At 43.8% G+C, this 15,041-nt stretch overlaps 1 protein-coding gene across 1 annotated transcript in view; it reads left to right on the top strand.

Annotated features, from left to right (window-relative positions):
• PCDH15 (protocadherin related 15) overlaps positions 1-15,041 on the top strand; it is a 340,270-nt gene that overhangs the window by 273,227 nt on the left and 52,002 nt on the right. The window contains exons 25-27 of the mRNA XM_065638430.1: positions 1,453-1,562; positions 2,339-2,479; positions 13,369-13,496. Coding sequence (XP_065494502.1) covers positions 1,453-1,562; positions 2,339-2,479; positions 13,369-13,496 — 379 coding nt within the window. The remainder of the gene's footprint in view (positions 1-1,452; positions 1,563-2,338; positions 2,480-13,368; positions 13,497-15,041) is intronic.

Raw genomic sequence — 15,041 nt, 5'->3', positions numbered from 1 at the left:
ATAGTTTTCGGCATGAATTCAGCCTTTACTGACAGTGATGAAAGTTTGAGCATTCGATTTGAGATTAGCTCAAGAGTCTCGCTTCTTGCTGAAATTGTTTAGATTGCTGTTTGAAATACATTAGCACAGGCAGGCGCTTTGTTCAATCTGAAGTAGTTACGGTTTCCTTGAGGAAACAGCATCTCAGAATGTTCCTCATCACATTTTCCGAGGAGGCAGCATTTAAACCATAGGAAAGAGTGCAGTAATTCTTTGCTGCCTTTCGGGAGGAAACTCATTATTTGTACCTGATGGACTGATACTGAATACGAGATGCTCCATTTTCAGTGTTTGTACGGTATGAAGAACACGAGACACCGATGTGTTAGTAGTGTGACCTTTTTTCTTTTCCTTTCTTTACACAAATGGGTTCTCGGTGAACCAGAAACTATTTACTGAATGCTTAGAAGATGTGTATGTAAACTGGGGTTGCAGCTCGTTTCCTGAAAAGCATCTCTTGGCTTTGAGTACCAGAATGGGTTGGCAGGAAAATTTTTAGATCTTTCTGGAGAGTATAAATTCCCGTGGAGGTGGCTTTAAAGTGCTCACTGTTTAAGTGATGGAGTTTTATCCAGGAATGAATTTCCCTACCTGCATTTCTGACAGATTACTGAGCTTTCTTAGTAGAGGTCAGTATTGTAAAAGAGCTATTATGTTCTAAATTTTACTTGCAGTTTATCAATCTGTGGTGGTTCTTTGTATTTCAAGACAATTAAATTAAAACAGTATTCTTCCCTGAAAATAAAACAAACCGTTTCAGAACAAGTATGAGGCCTTGGTACTTATTTTTAAAATGTTCTTTAAGCCTCAATGATTGTTTGCTGCTACCCGTATCTACAGCCATGCTGAATAAAGCTATAGTTAAATGGAAAGTTAAATGTATTCATGAGGTGTTAGTATCTACATCTTATTATTCGCAGTCTCTCAGAGAAAGCAAAAGTAACTACAAATAACGCTATGGCAGAAACTGGTTTCTTGACCAACGATGTCGCTTCAGGAACTGGTTCATTTTAAAGCAGGCACAGTTGTTGACGACAAGAGGCTTTGTATTTGAAGATGGCACGTCTTTTGGTCCATGTGGAAAACAAGTTTGAATGTTAAATATTTTCTGACGCTTCGGAGTTACTGTTCTCTTCTCATTTCTACTCTTTATTTCCTAGTTTTCCGTTTCTCATATCAAAAACCGTTATGTCTTTATATTGTCACCTCTTCTCAGTTAGACTCGTGGGTTTTTTGCATTTGGAGAAGGCAAATGTTAAACCTTTGCCCTTTTGGTATATCTTTCCGTAATAACAAATCATGTTGCTTCGGCAGTCAATAGGTGGATGAAACTGCTAACCTGGGGAATAAGTTTCAGTGCTCTGCTGTTCATCGACTGGAAGATAACACAAATACTTGTGTTCAATTCTGCAGACCCCCGCCGGTGAGCGAAAGTGCACCAAAAGGAACCGTGGTCGCAGTTGTTACAGCGGCCGCCTTGAACCAGACCATCGTGTATTCAGTTGTTTCAGGAAACGAAGAGGGTGAGTACTAATATCTTGGCCGTAGTGATTACACTGAGCCTAGAGAGGGCATGAGAAGCCTTCAAGAAAAAGTGATTAGAATAAAGCTGCTGAGGCAAAATCCCACCTCGCCTGTACAAATGGGAGCGACTGCCGTTATCAAGCCTTCAGAGATCAGCTCAAGATCAGATTAGTTAGCAGAATTACAAGGAAAATTAAGACAGGGTGAAATTTTCACTTGTGTGAAAATTCACATCAGTGCCACGTGGTGTGAATCCACAGCATGCTGAAATAAGAATAGAAATGGCTGTGATGGCATTGTACTTCTTGCTTAGAAATGTATTTTAAGGCATTATAGACTTTGCCATGCTATAGCCACAAGTATTAGATTAGAGCCTGATATTTAAACCAAACATCATTCCTACATTTGCATCCTTATCAGGTACTGCCTGTGATTCACCTTGAAATCTCTAAGCAAAATCACACTAAAGTATTTGGAGGCATGTGGAAGAATTCCCTGTCCCATCCTCTTTTTTGTGAGAGTGGGCTGTTTGTCTTGCCTGATGTTGCCAGCGTGTCCTCAAGTCATTTTTTTCCAGTACCAGCTCGGATTCAGCTGTTGTGCTCCTTGGAAGAGGAGTTCTGTGAGCTTTTAGAGGCCTGAGGGAGGGATGGGCGCAAATTTCCTAAAACGGTGTCAGAGAATAGCGTCATCACCAAAACAGAAGCACTTAGACATTAAAAAAAAGAAAGTTCATGCATCTTAGAAACTTACTTCTGTTTTTGCTGGATTTCAGATGTGTTCGGTATTAATAACAGAACAGGCGTGATCTCAGTTAAAAAGGCTCTGGATTACGAAAGCGTGAAAAGCTACGAGCTTCGAGTTCAGGCAGACTCCTTACAAGTGGTGCGATCCAATCTGCGTGTGCCTTCCAAAAGTAAGTTTAAAAATCCTTTTTTTTAAAATCTCTTTTGGATATACGTACGTATTGTGATTTTTTGAGGATACTGATAACTGCACTCTCGCTAGCGACCTCGTTTTGTTATCAGAAATACAGCGGTGACGATGGGATGTAAACAGCAGAGAGTGCATTTGTGGATTTCGACGCTTGCCTTCCGTACATGGAGCTGATGAGTCTTGAGCTGAATCCTCCCAAATCATGTCGATGTTACACAGCTGTAGGTCTCACTGGCACAGATAGAAGTCATAGTTTTTATCTATATGGAGAGCTGGCGACACCAACTGAACATTTTCAGTGTAAGAGGGCAGTTTGTGATGGAATGTCACAGTTACTTTTTCATAAGCACATCATTCAGCCCAAATACAGGCTTGGTAACATCACAGGAGATGCTGGGACACTGCTGAGGGGAATGGGGGACAGATACACAGCAAAGGTGACAGGAAAATAATAGAAAAGACTCCTTCAGCACTCCTGGGGGACTGCAACCCCGACGGGGAGCAAACCGGAGGCGAGGACCTGCTGTGACAAAGGCGAGAGGTTCTCGGCAGCATCGCTAGGCAGGAAAGGGTTTATTTACAAACTGCTTTGCTTTGGCTCTATCTCACGGTGAGGGTTTTCTTTTTCCTTTGAATGGTTTTATTTTTCTCATAAAAGGTCTTTTGGTGAGTTTTATCATCCTCCCTGTAAGGAAAACGTCTGGGAAGTCTGGCCTTGGAACATCTGGTTCACTTAGTGTCCTGTCCCATCCTGTACAACTTCAATTTAAGCTGCAGTTGGGTGACAAAAAAAGAAACAAACCTCGTACTAAAAAGTGTCTTGGTATACATTTTCACACAGACTGTGTTTGTCGTCTCAGGTTTTTCTCCTGTATTTTTAGTCTCTGCAAGTCCCACTTTTCACCTGTTCTAGCCAAGGAGACTCATGGATGCAATGAAAATGAGCCCAGGGCGGTGGATTGTTGCACTGAGAAAAGGACAGTGGGGAATTGAACATTTGTTTAAAGGCTATGAAAATATTACCTCCTTTCATTCCAAATTGAATGTAAGATAATTTCAAGTCGTTTGTTCTGCAGTCACGAGCTGTGAGCCAGATCTGTCGCAGGTGGCCGGAGCTTTTTTCTCCTCTGCACTTCCACCAGTGTTTGTTAATCGTAGAGCAGATCTTCGGCACTGGGAAAAAAACAAGCTCATCCTAACCAAAAACATCCCCGTGAACTAATAAGTTGTAGGGAAAACTTCAGGCTCTTTCATGTATAAATGTCTCTCCAGGAGACACGGCAGCACCAGCTCATTGCATCCCCCATGTGAGCTGAGGAATCCCCAGCAGGCCAGGTTCTGGGTACGTGCTCCTGATTGCTCTGTGCGTATAATTCATTCAAAATAGGACATCTCGTTGGTATTCCGAAATCATGAAATACAAATGGAGTTCAGATTTACTGCAGACTTCAGTTTTATGCAGATAACCGGTATTTAGTTACTCATCAATCCAGAGAGGCAGGTGGCGGGAGATACTGTTACAAAAATGCCAGCACCAGACTGTTTCTAAATGTCAGTGAGATTTGGGCTCTTATCAGTGCATATAACAAAACCGTACCATTTTTGGAAGCTCCCAGTAATATAATGAACAATTTTAGCTTGACTGCATCTTTCAAAGCATTATTGGCAGTACGACGCTGTAGGGATCGTGCTGCCACGGACTTTGTTCTGATCTCGGTTCCCAAGGAGAGAGCTCTGTGTGACAAGCCAGGGGCAAAAAACTGTCCATCTGTCACTGATGTTAAACTGACACTTTTCCACCTGAGTAGGAGATAATTCGTTGTGCTCATGCCCAGGCACAGAGAGCACTGGGCAAAGGAGGACTCGGAGCACAGCGTGTGATCCCCTTTTCTCCCTTGCTGCAGGGACGAGGGAGCTGTGGTGGCTTTTTTGCCTTTGCTGCCCACTCCGGGCCCTTTGGCTGGCACACGGGCAGGCCCAGAGCCAAAGTGCCACCTCGGCATCGTCAAAGGTGGCAAAGGTATTCCGGCACTGCCAGAGACCTTTGCGCACCGTGGGTTGTGATCCAGAGTTAATGGTCGGAAGGGTTAGAAGGGAAGGGCCACCCTTCATTAAACGGGCTGATTCTGCTGTCCTTTTTTTCCATAATTAGTCTTCTAATTATTGTTCTGATGGTTAGAATAACAGCTGTGAATAGTAGGAAACCCATCTCTAGTTTATGTCAGTGCCAGTTTGGTGCATATGCTTAAGTGTGTTGTGTATAGATTAGAGATCAAAACTCAGATTTTTAGCGATAGTAATTTAGACAGGGTGCGATTCTATTTCTTCCGTGTAAAGATGCTACTGTAGAACCTGCTTGTGATACTGAAATTGGTACTTCATGAATATTTGCTTACAGATTTTTAAAGTTCTTCAAGATATTAGACTTAATGGGCTTCCGTATATGGGAACATGCCATAAAATGGGGTGATAGACTATAGCCTGAGACATTGTACAGGGGGTGGCAGTTAATTCATTAGGCTTTCTTGATGAGTTTTAATCGGGTTAAACACTGCTTCAGAGTTTCGGGGCACTGAACTGATGAACTCTACAGTGGAAGGAGATGAGAAGGGATGAATTGAATGCACAACTGTGGACTGTAGTGACGGTGAAATGATGAACCACTTTGGAGATAGTTGACTTTGGATGCGCTTCCGTGGAATTCTGTGACATCGAATTAATACACCACCCTGAGCCAGATACGGCGGCACTGACGAGCTGCACAGCCGCTAAACAGTACGGAGTCTTACAAAACTCAGAAGAGGCTACCAAAGTGGTTTTAACTGTATGGTATCATAGAAGATAATTACACAGAGGTAGGATTTTGAGATTTCGTCCGTGCGGTAGAAAAGTGGATGATATTGCATTAGGTGTAACTAAGCTTGTCACTCAGCGATCGTGCCAGCTGGTAGCGTAGTAATAACTGAATAAATAAACGAGGAGAGAAAGTAAGTTGAGATGCCGTTTGGAGTATGAGAACATAAAATTGGTTACTTAATGTGGGTTTTTAAAACATGATGCTAAATCATGCGAATTCACACTCTTACTTTGAGCAGAATCTAACTCGTTAAATGAGTTACTTTAACCAAAACTTTATTATTTGAAGTTCCGGTGCATTTTTACTTGATTTGAATGGAAGAAGAGGTGGGTTTTCTGATGATAGTGAGTTTAAAAGGTTGGAATTCTGGCTTGAGGAATCAGCAGCTGCTGATGCTGAGACATGAAGGACCTTCAGTATTAATGGACTTCTCCAATTCGGTTCAATTTAGCAGCCTGAGTTTTTTTTTCCGTCTGCGCTTTGCTTCGCTTCTTAGATTATCTATCACAAGAGGCGACAGTCTAGGTAGTATACCGGAGGTCAAATTAGGACTGCGATTATTAGATCCCAAAGAGAAGCTTTCAGCTCTCCCTCAACGGATAAGACGAACAACAAGGAAAACCGGTGTGTAAGGGCAGCAGCCCAAGGCTGCGTGGGGCAGGATGTGTCCTGCAATCTGTCACCGAGCCGGCAGCTCCTTCCTCCCAGAGAGCTCTGGGAATTAGTGAGCAAAGGGAATGGATCACCACGATCAATCACCTACTAAACCAGAGGTAATTCTTGAACAAGAACAGGAGAAACGTCATCTTTTACTTGATGAGAACACTGTCAGCTCTTTGTGAAGTTTTCGTGGGCATCTCGCTGTCCTGCAGTTTTGTACCCAGGACAAAGCAACAACCTTGTCGTGGCAAGGGAGGATGGGACAGGAGGAACCAGAGGGGCTTCAGGGAAACCAGAGGGAACAGCAAAGAGGAAGTGCTACCTAAATGCCGTAAGAAAGAACAGAAGGGGCGAAGAGAGGGTTTTACCACCAAAGTTAGCTGGTCCCAGTTTGAAGAATCAAAGCATTAGTGGGCATCTGGTCCTCGTGCCAGACAGAGGAAACATGCACTGGGATGGGTGACACCAGGGCTTCCCACTTTGATCGGGAGAGAAGGGCACATTTACAAGAGCCCCAGAATACGTTTGCTTTTAAACATCACTGACAAGATCCTCCAGATCCCTCCAGATTCCTCCAAGCACAGAAGTGGAGGTTTCAGTCTCTTGTTTTCCAGCATCTGAGCAGAGCACATCTTGTCATTCCCTACGTCTGTACACACGGCCCTTTCAGCCACCACCGTGGTGGCGTTTGCTGTCCGATCCTGACTTGTCGCGGTCTGTGTGTAGCTTCCCCTGTCCTGCCCGGCTGCTCAGTGACGCAGCCCCCGGGCTCTGCCCCTCTGCCCGCAATGGACCCGCGTGCAGACAGATCGTTTAAAAATCAAACCTTGCAGGCAGAGGTGGCACCAGTGGGCACAGTGCTGCCTGGAGGGTTTGTCTTCGTTACAAGTCACCTCTGTCAGCAGCTTCGTGCGCAGTCCGTTGTTGAGAGGGAGGCCAGGGAGAGGGGGTTTGACTGCAGGTTGCTCTGCTGTACATTTTGTCTTGTTTTGTTTGTCTCTAAAACTGACTGTGAGACGCCTCTGAAGTCACGTTCTCATGGCAGGGGTAAGAAGGAGGGTTTCTTGTGTCGTGGACTTGTAAATGCAGGGGAACTCTCCCCTACGTCCCTGATCTTGTCACCTGCATCTTCATTAGAAACTTTCTGGCATCGCTTGTAGTCCCGCCGTTATCTCTCCCACATCCTCGTTTTTCCTGTTGCTTGCATTCTTGCTGACTCGACTGGCTCTGATTAAAGAGCTGGGAAATGAAGAGCAGCAAGCGTGTATTTCACACTCCTAGAGATGCGGGAATAATGGCAGAACCACGTGGTCGGTTTTACTGTCTTTTAAGAGGAATCAGAAAGAAACGAAAAGCACTGCAAACAATGAATTGGTTATTTTTTGCAGTTGTCCTTGCACCGGCTTGACAAACAGGTTTCTTATTTAGGAAATTGCAAGTGCCATCTTCGTGTTCACATCCGGCCCGCGACAGGTGAGCACTAAACAGGATGTCCCTCCAAACTCTCACGGGTGCTGCACAATTCAGAGTAGCATGCATTTTTATTAATAAGCAACTTAAAAGTAGAATTCAACAAGCAGGAGGGTAAGGTATTGCAAGGGGGGAGCACACCTCCACATTTTCTCGTTTCAGTCGAGTGTACTCAGTATTATATTCCCTGCCAGGTGTGGCTGTGTGATCTTAGCAGAGGTTTTTAATTTTTCACTTTTCGAGTAGCCTTCCATTTTTAGTTTCAAACACGTTGCTAAGTTTTGTGCTGCTGGTGTTTTATAAGTTGGCTGCCGTGCCAGTCCCTGAATCCGGGAGACGTAACGGATGGACAAAATCCGCTGCGGAGCGCGAAGAGCTGCGAATCTGCGTCCTCTGCCACACAGCTCTGGGGTCCTTTCCCTGAAACCAACTTCAAATTGCTCTGGGCAACAAAGCAGTGTATTTTAGAGAGGCTGCGTAAAATGCGAGCTCCCTTTCAATTTATTATTTGGTAGGAAAAAGCTGGTTTATATTTATTTAAATCAGACCTCGGCTCAGCGCTGTTCCAAATACGTTGCAGTTTACATCTCGTCGGAGGTTCTTTTTGCACTGTTCTCGATCAGCTACAGCATATGAACTTCTTCAAGCTTTATGGGCACATGCTGATTTAGATTAAAATGCCATTGAAAAATATTCGGTGCTGATTCCTATTTGGTTCTGCCAAATTTAGTAAGGCAAGATTGAGAGCAGCTGCAGTTCGGTTTATTTTACCTGCCAAAGCACAAAGTCTGCTTGACAGACTTATAAGATAGTAGTAAAACAAAGTGCTATTGAACCCTGTCAAATTACAATTCTCATTCCCAGTTTGATTAAAATGAACTTTAAAAAGAGAAGAACCTGCTATTACCTACTGCAGAACAAACAGGCGCTGACTAAACTGGATACAGGCTTTTTATGTTAAAATTACCAAGGCATGAAGAGCAGCTGTATCAATGGCTGCTTTGGTGTGTTGTAGAAGACAAGTGCAATATCATTGGGGCAAACATGATGGAAAACAAGTGTGGTAACACTCAATGCATAGTTGGCGCTGTCCCAGTGTTCAAAAATCATTTAGTTCAGCTGAATTTCTGCAGTCTGGTGAGAAGCTCCAGGCTCCCGGGAATCAGGGACATCATTAGCACTACTTAGATAAGCAGAGATACTGGGAAAGAGTTTTCTACAAGTGTGTTTGGGAAAAACTTCTGGAAACGCTGGTACACACTGGCTCCGGAGTGCGCTCTGACCAGTCTCTGGGGTTTTTGTGGCTATTTTTGTGCTCTGTTATTCCTGATCTACTGGTTTGGTGTCTTGCAGAGGATCCTCAGGTTTCCCTTGGAGCAGCTTTCAGGATGTTTTCACTCTCCTTAAGCAAATCACGCAAGCACAGAGATCCAAATGCCTCTTTTTCTAGTCTTGAGAGTGATTATTTATCTGGAGCAATGCGTGCAGTGTGTTTGGTTCTTATAAATCTTACATGCTGAAGCTGACTCGCAGGCAGCTGCTGATCTGTACGCTCATCTCAGGGGGGCTGAAAGAGCAGAGGCAGATCACAGAGTCACAGAACGTCGGAGATTGGAAGGGACCTCGAAAGCTCATCCAGCCCAATCCCCCCGCCGGAGCAGGAACACCCAGATGAGGTTACACAGGAAGGTGTCCAGGCGGGTTGGAATGTCTGCAGAGAAGGAGACTCCACAACCTCCCTGGGCAGCCTGCTCCAGGCTCTGGCACCCTCACCGGGAAGAAGTTTCTTCTCATATTTAAGTAGAACCTTCTGTGTTCCAGTTTGTCCCATTGCCCCTTGTCCTATCACTGGTTGTCACCCAGAAGAGCCTGGCTCCATCCTCCTGACACTCCCCCTTTCCATATTGATCCCCATGAATGAGTCACCCCTCAGTCTCCTCTTCTCCAGCTCAGAGCCCCAGCTCCTCAGCCTTTCCTCACACGGGAGATGCTCCACTCCCTTCAGCATCTTCGTGGCTGAGCTGGACTCTCTCCAGCAGTTCTCTGTCCTTCTGGAACTGAGGGGCCCAGAACTGGACACAATATTCCAGATGAGGTCTCACCAGGGCAGAGCAGAGGGGCAGGAGAACCTCTCTGACCTACTGACCACCCCCTTCTAATCCCCCCCAGGTCCCATTGGCCTTCCTGGCCACAAGGGCCCAGTGCTGGCTCATGGTCACCCTGCTGTCCCCAGGACCCCCAGCTCCCTTTCCCCTACACTGCTCTCCAACAGCTCGTTCCCCAACCTATACTGGAACCTGGGGTTGTTCCTGCCCAGATGCAAGACTCTACACTTGCCCTTGTTATATTTCATTGAATTTTTCCCCGCCCAGCTCTCCGGCCTGTCCGGGTCTCTGGATGGCAGCGCAGCCTTCCAGTGTCAGCCACTCCTCCCAGATGGGACACAGGAGCCCTTGCAGGAGATTGTGATGCAGAAACTCCCTTTACCGTGTATCATCTGGGAGGCTGACCGCACCTTTATGACTGTTGAACTAACTGGTGTGAAAAATAGAGACAATAAATGCGTCTTGGCGAGAAAAATATGCGGTAAAATTAAAGCAGCTGCTTATCAAATATTATCTGCGTACCTTTTGTTACAGTTGAAGGGGAGCAGTTATGACACTCAGTTTTCTTGGCTGCTTTTGTCTACCTCGGCAGTCCTGTGCTGCCTTGTCCAGAGCAAGATGTTTTCTTCTTTCCCCTGGCCAGCTCTTCACATAGCTCAGTCAGTTATAAGAATTATACTTCGATTGCATGAGGTCTTGCAATAAGTACCACGCAGGAGTAAATTCTGTTTTCAGCTACCGGAATCTGCGAAAAAGAATGTAACAGGAGCCGGATTCCAGATTTAGGATACCGAAGAAGCAAGGTTTTACATACGTGGGATACAAAATTTCCCCTCTGGAAGATGAGTGTAAATGTTGGCGTCCTTTAAGGCTCCCTGTCCTACCTGCAAGAGTATTAGTATTTAACACTGCACGTCATAGAGTAGATGCCATTGCCTCCCTTCTGGTACCAGAGAAGAGGACTAAAGCCACACAAACCATGTTTAGAACAAGCACTAAATGTTTGGACTAGGAAGAAGAGTCTGACGCTGTAACCAGAGTCTGAAAGAGCCCCGTGTGCAGGGGATATCTGAGGAAATCCAGCAGAGCGGTGGGGAAATCCTCCCGGCCAAGGAAGGGTCTGGCGCGACCTTCACACGCGTGGCACAGTTCCTGAGGAGGGATTTCAGCGTGCGCTGCTTCTGGGTTTATCTGATGTGAGATGAAGGCAACCTCTGTCCAAGGCTGGGAGTCGCTCCCCGCGGGCAGCCGGAGGTTGGGATCGGATGACAAGCAGGCGGTGGTGGGGAGTTCACAGATGCCGCGTCCCCCTCCGTCTGCCGGGGCGAACGGAATACAAGCTGTGGGTAAAAAATCAGGCGGTAAGATAGAATGAAGGTAGATGTTTAATTTAACACTAACGATGCTGGTGTCAGCTGGTGTATATGCAGGTTATCTAATTTGCTGTGTTTGTAGTGCAGCGACTTTTATTTCTCATTTTCAAAGCATTCAGCCATCGCTGAGCAAATCGGCACTTTGGCAGCTCAGAGAAGCACCAGCAAAATGAGGCAAATTGCAAGGTAAACTTTGCACGAGGCTGAGCCGCCTCACCAAAACTGGCTTCAAATGGTGAAGATAGCGAGCACTACGCAAAAGATGTTTTATTTGCTTTCCGGAGAGCTGGTGCTGCTTATTCAACACCGAGTCCTGCCAGTGCGGCATGTGATATAGTGAAGATCTTCCCTGCAGCGATACACTGGTGCCGGTCATTGATAGAACTGTTGATTAGCTCAGCAGGGCAAGGTCACTCACACACATCACCTGTAATCCCGCTCCCATCGCCTTCTGCCCTAAAGGATGTAGCTGCACTGAAAAACCTGCCTGGAAATCTCGTTTTTCTCAACAGGGCTGCAGTTTCTAACTCTGCCTTAGTATTGCAGCCAAACACGTTAAGGATCTGGTTTAACAGGAGAGATTTTTGAGTATTTGCAGGACCTCACAATACCTCTTTGATTGAAATTCTTCTTTGCTGTAATAAATAAAGTAGTCAAGGTAGGAAGCGTTATTTTAAAATGAACATCAGCGAACTAGAGATGATTGCAAATAGACCATTATGTCCACATTACACACATTAAGATGTTGGATTATGGTGTTTTTTTCACGTCTGTAACGAGAGTTTATTGTGAAGTCATTTTCCCATGAAGTACCAGCACCTCCAAGCTGCATAACGTATCTGCACAGAACAGTGTGGAAGGGGAATAATTGATTATTCCTCTGGGGAGATGTCATTTCCTTTTTTTTCTTTCCTTTGTCATTTTTTCTTCTCTCCGTACTAATGCCCTGGATGGCATTTTAAATGTTTTTCTCGGATTTCGGTTACTTTTATGAAGTCCTCATTTGTTTCCCATCAGTTGGAGCATCGGACAGACAGAATGTCTTTGGTGGCTTTGGCAGCCTAAGAAATAGTCTGCGTTTTGATTTTTGTTGTCCCCTAAAGATACAGCTACTAAGCTCTTTCTAAATGAGCCTGCATTTTGAAGCTAACTCTGATCAGCATGGCACCTGTGCAACATTTAAATTACCCTGGCACTGAAATGAGTTAGGAAAACCAACTCTGAAATGAGGCAATTTATCACTGGAAAATGTGGTTTTAATGAACTGGATATCATCATTTCCAGCAATCTTTCTGGATTATACAATTCTGAAAGAGACAAACAGATGTTGTATAGATTACCGCGCCATTTAATCTTTTTTGCACTAGGTCCGTAATGTTTGCTAGATGTTTTTTCCTTGTAGAAGGAGAGGAATGTTTATTGTTCAACGGGGTGGATCGGTAACTGTTTAATAAAACACAAATTAACAGCTGCATTTTCCTCGAAGATGCGTTGAACCTCTAGGAGAGAAATAATACTTGTCGAGTCCCCCTGGGCCAGGCCAGGTTTTGATGAAGCCAGACTTAGGCATGCACTCAGTTAACACGCTAAATTCGTTAGAAGTTGAGGCTGATGAGCACATGCGTGGTCAAACCTGTCAGGTGTTTGTGCTTTACGGCTCAAGCAGGTACAGAAAATGCTCCATTGACCTGCAGCCTGAAGTCTGGTGGTGTTCATCCCGGGGATGTTTCCGCCAGCGCTATAGTACGAACATTTGTGAGTTTGCAGCCACCGTGGCAGAATCTCCCATCGGGCATTTGCGTGGGCGTTAGTAATAATTAAAATACATAAAGCAAGCGGCACGTGAAGCGGAAAAAGCGAACGGCTGTTTGCAACATAACTACTGGCATCCATCACCTGTTCCTTGCCTCTTTCCAACACTCCCAAGAATCTCATGTGACCAGAATCTTTGTAATTAAAGTACAGTATTTTTGCCTGTGCTTTTCCATTGTTTGAAAAATCAGTTACAGATCTTTTCTTATATTTTCCTCAAATAGTTTGCTTCCTAAAGAAAGCCATGGCAGTTTTTTGCACACAGGTGAATTCAGAGAGCTCTGGTAGCAAAGTGCAGGTGTACAGATAATGGGAATCATTTTCTATAAAGGTGCACATTTCAGCTCAAGATTCATTCAGAAAATATGGCAAATGCAGAAACAATAAATTTTTTTTTTTAAATCTCTTTAATTCCTTCAAGTTCATAGTTTGCGTACCAAATGTGCTATTATTTCTAATGTATTTATTTTTACAGTTTTGTCCGTGCTCTTATTTTACATGATCTGTTTTGGGCTTTAAACATTTGTACTCCAGTAAGCATTAAAGATGTATTGCCAAATATTGTATGTATACTGTTCATTCCTTCTTTTAGGTAATACAGCCAAGGTATTTATTGAAGTGAAGGATGAAAACGACCATGCGCCTGTCTTCACCAAAAAAATGTACATTGGAGGAGTGTCTGAAGATGCCAAAATGTTTTCTTCTGTGCTTAAAGTTAAGGTAAGACTGAAATTTATTTTAACTAATATTCACTTGCAGTGGGAAAATATTTACTCACTGGTTTGATTTTTCACAGGAGGTTACAAAATGTTTCTCCTAAAACTGCCTGAGCTCCTCAGACACTGGCAGTAATTTCCATTTTATTTCTTTTTTATAATCAAGTGTAGTGCACACAGAATGGGTAGTTCTTTTTATGAAATCAGTGTTTGAGCAGGAATATGAGCGCGATGGTTTTCACTTGCGTATATATGACTGACGTGCATCGGCCTGGTATTCTAGGAGTTACCAACACGAGGTTGATTTGGAGCTTAGAAGAGTTTTGCAGGTTTGATTCCTATTGAATTCATGCGCTTGGTTTTTCATTTAAAGATCTGTAGCTATCATTTTAGATACGTTAATATTGAAAGGATTCTTTTATGCTCAGCGCTACTTTACCCTAAATTCTTCTGACTGCTTTGGCAGCAGAACGGTTGTGTTTCCAAAGGAAAGAAGAGTTTTCTGGTTTGGATCAGCAATGCAATTTCAGGTCTGTGACACAATTTGTGAGTAAAATGGACTATCTGTAGGGTTTTAATTTATTTATTTTCTAAAAAAAAAAAAAAAAAAGGAGAAAATTCAAGGAAATATAACATATAGAATGTAGTTAGCATCAGACAGAAAAAATAGCTTGGAATAAAAGCTGTTTGTTTTCTGTAATGTGCTTTGTGATGCAGTGTCTTGTGCTAGAGACAGCCTGAGCTGCCGGGACTGCCCAAGTCAGCTCCTTTCCCCACCCGCATCTTTTGTCACCTTAAGTGTTGGTGGAATAGGTCTGAAGTTGCTGATTCCAGCTCCTGCGTGAAAGGGCACAGAAATATGACCCGCTGAGAGTTTTACTTTGACCTCATGATGCATTTAGAGCCTCAGGAATGAAATAGAGAACATCAGAGCTTATTAAAGTTGCCCTTTGCTTTTTCTGGTTCATGGCCATCCTTCCCAAAGTTAGCCCAGAAACGGCTGAGAAGTGGAAAATCTTTACGCATTGAGTATTGGATAGAGGCATCTGTAGATGAAATTAGTTTACTTTGTGCTCTCATCCAGAGTATTTGGTTTTTTCTTTTTTTTAATACAGTGCTTATATTTTTGTCCCAAGAGTATCTATATTGGTCTTTTCTAGAAACACATCCATTTTAAGGTACACCAGATTTAAACTCGATAAGAAATAGCGACCTGTAAGTTAATGTCTGCTCAATTCAATGAAAAGGAAATTCTAGACACACAAATAAAAGAAATCGTGGTAGTGTTGCTGTTGGGATGATCCGAGCCCATAATTGAGCAGAGTTTTAAAGGGAGGGGTAATATTTTTGTTAGTGTCTCTCTTTCCAGACATTTTTCCAGTTATTGCTCCTAGCTGTGAACCTTAAACTGAAGCCTGGCATACTCCAAAATAAGAAACAGAAAATTGCGCCAAATCCATGAACTTTAGATACGCTGAAAATCCAGAAGTGCACAAAGATACTGGAGTAGATAAAGAATAGTGAATAGCAAAGTTACTTAGATAAGAGT

The sequence above is a fragment of the Caloenas nicobarica genome, chromosome 7 (genome assembly GCF_036013445.1).
Source record: "Caloenas nicobarica isolate bCalNic1 chromosome 7, bCalNic1.hap1, whole genome shotgun sequence".
In the NCBI taxonomy this organism is placed as follows: domain Eukaryota; kingdom Metazoa; phylum Chordata; class Aves; order Columbiformes; family Columbidae; genus Caloenas; species Caloenas nicobarica.
The sequence above is the reverse complement of the archived record's forward strand: the minus strand, read 5'-3'. Positions and strand labels throughout refer to the sequence as shown.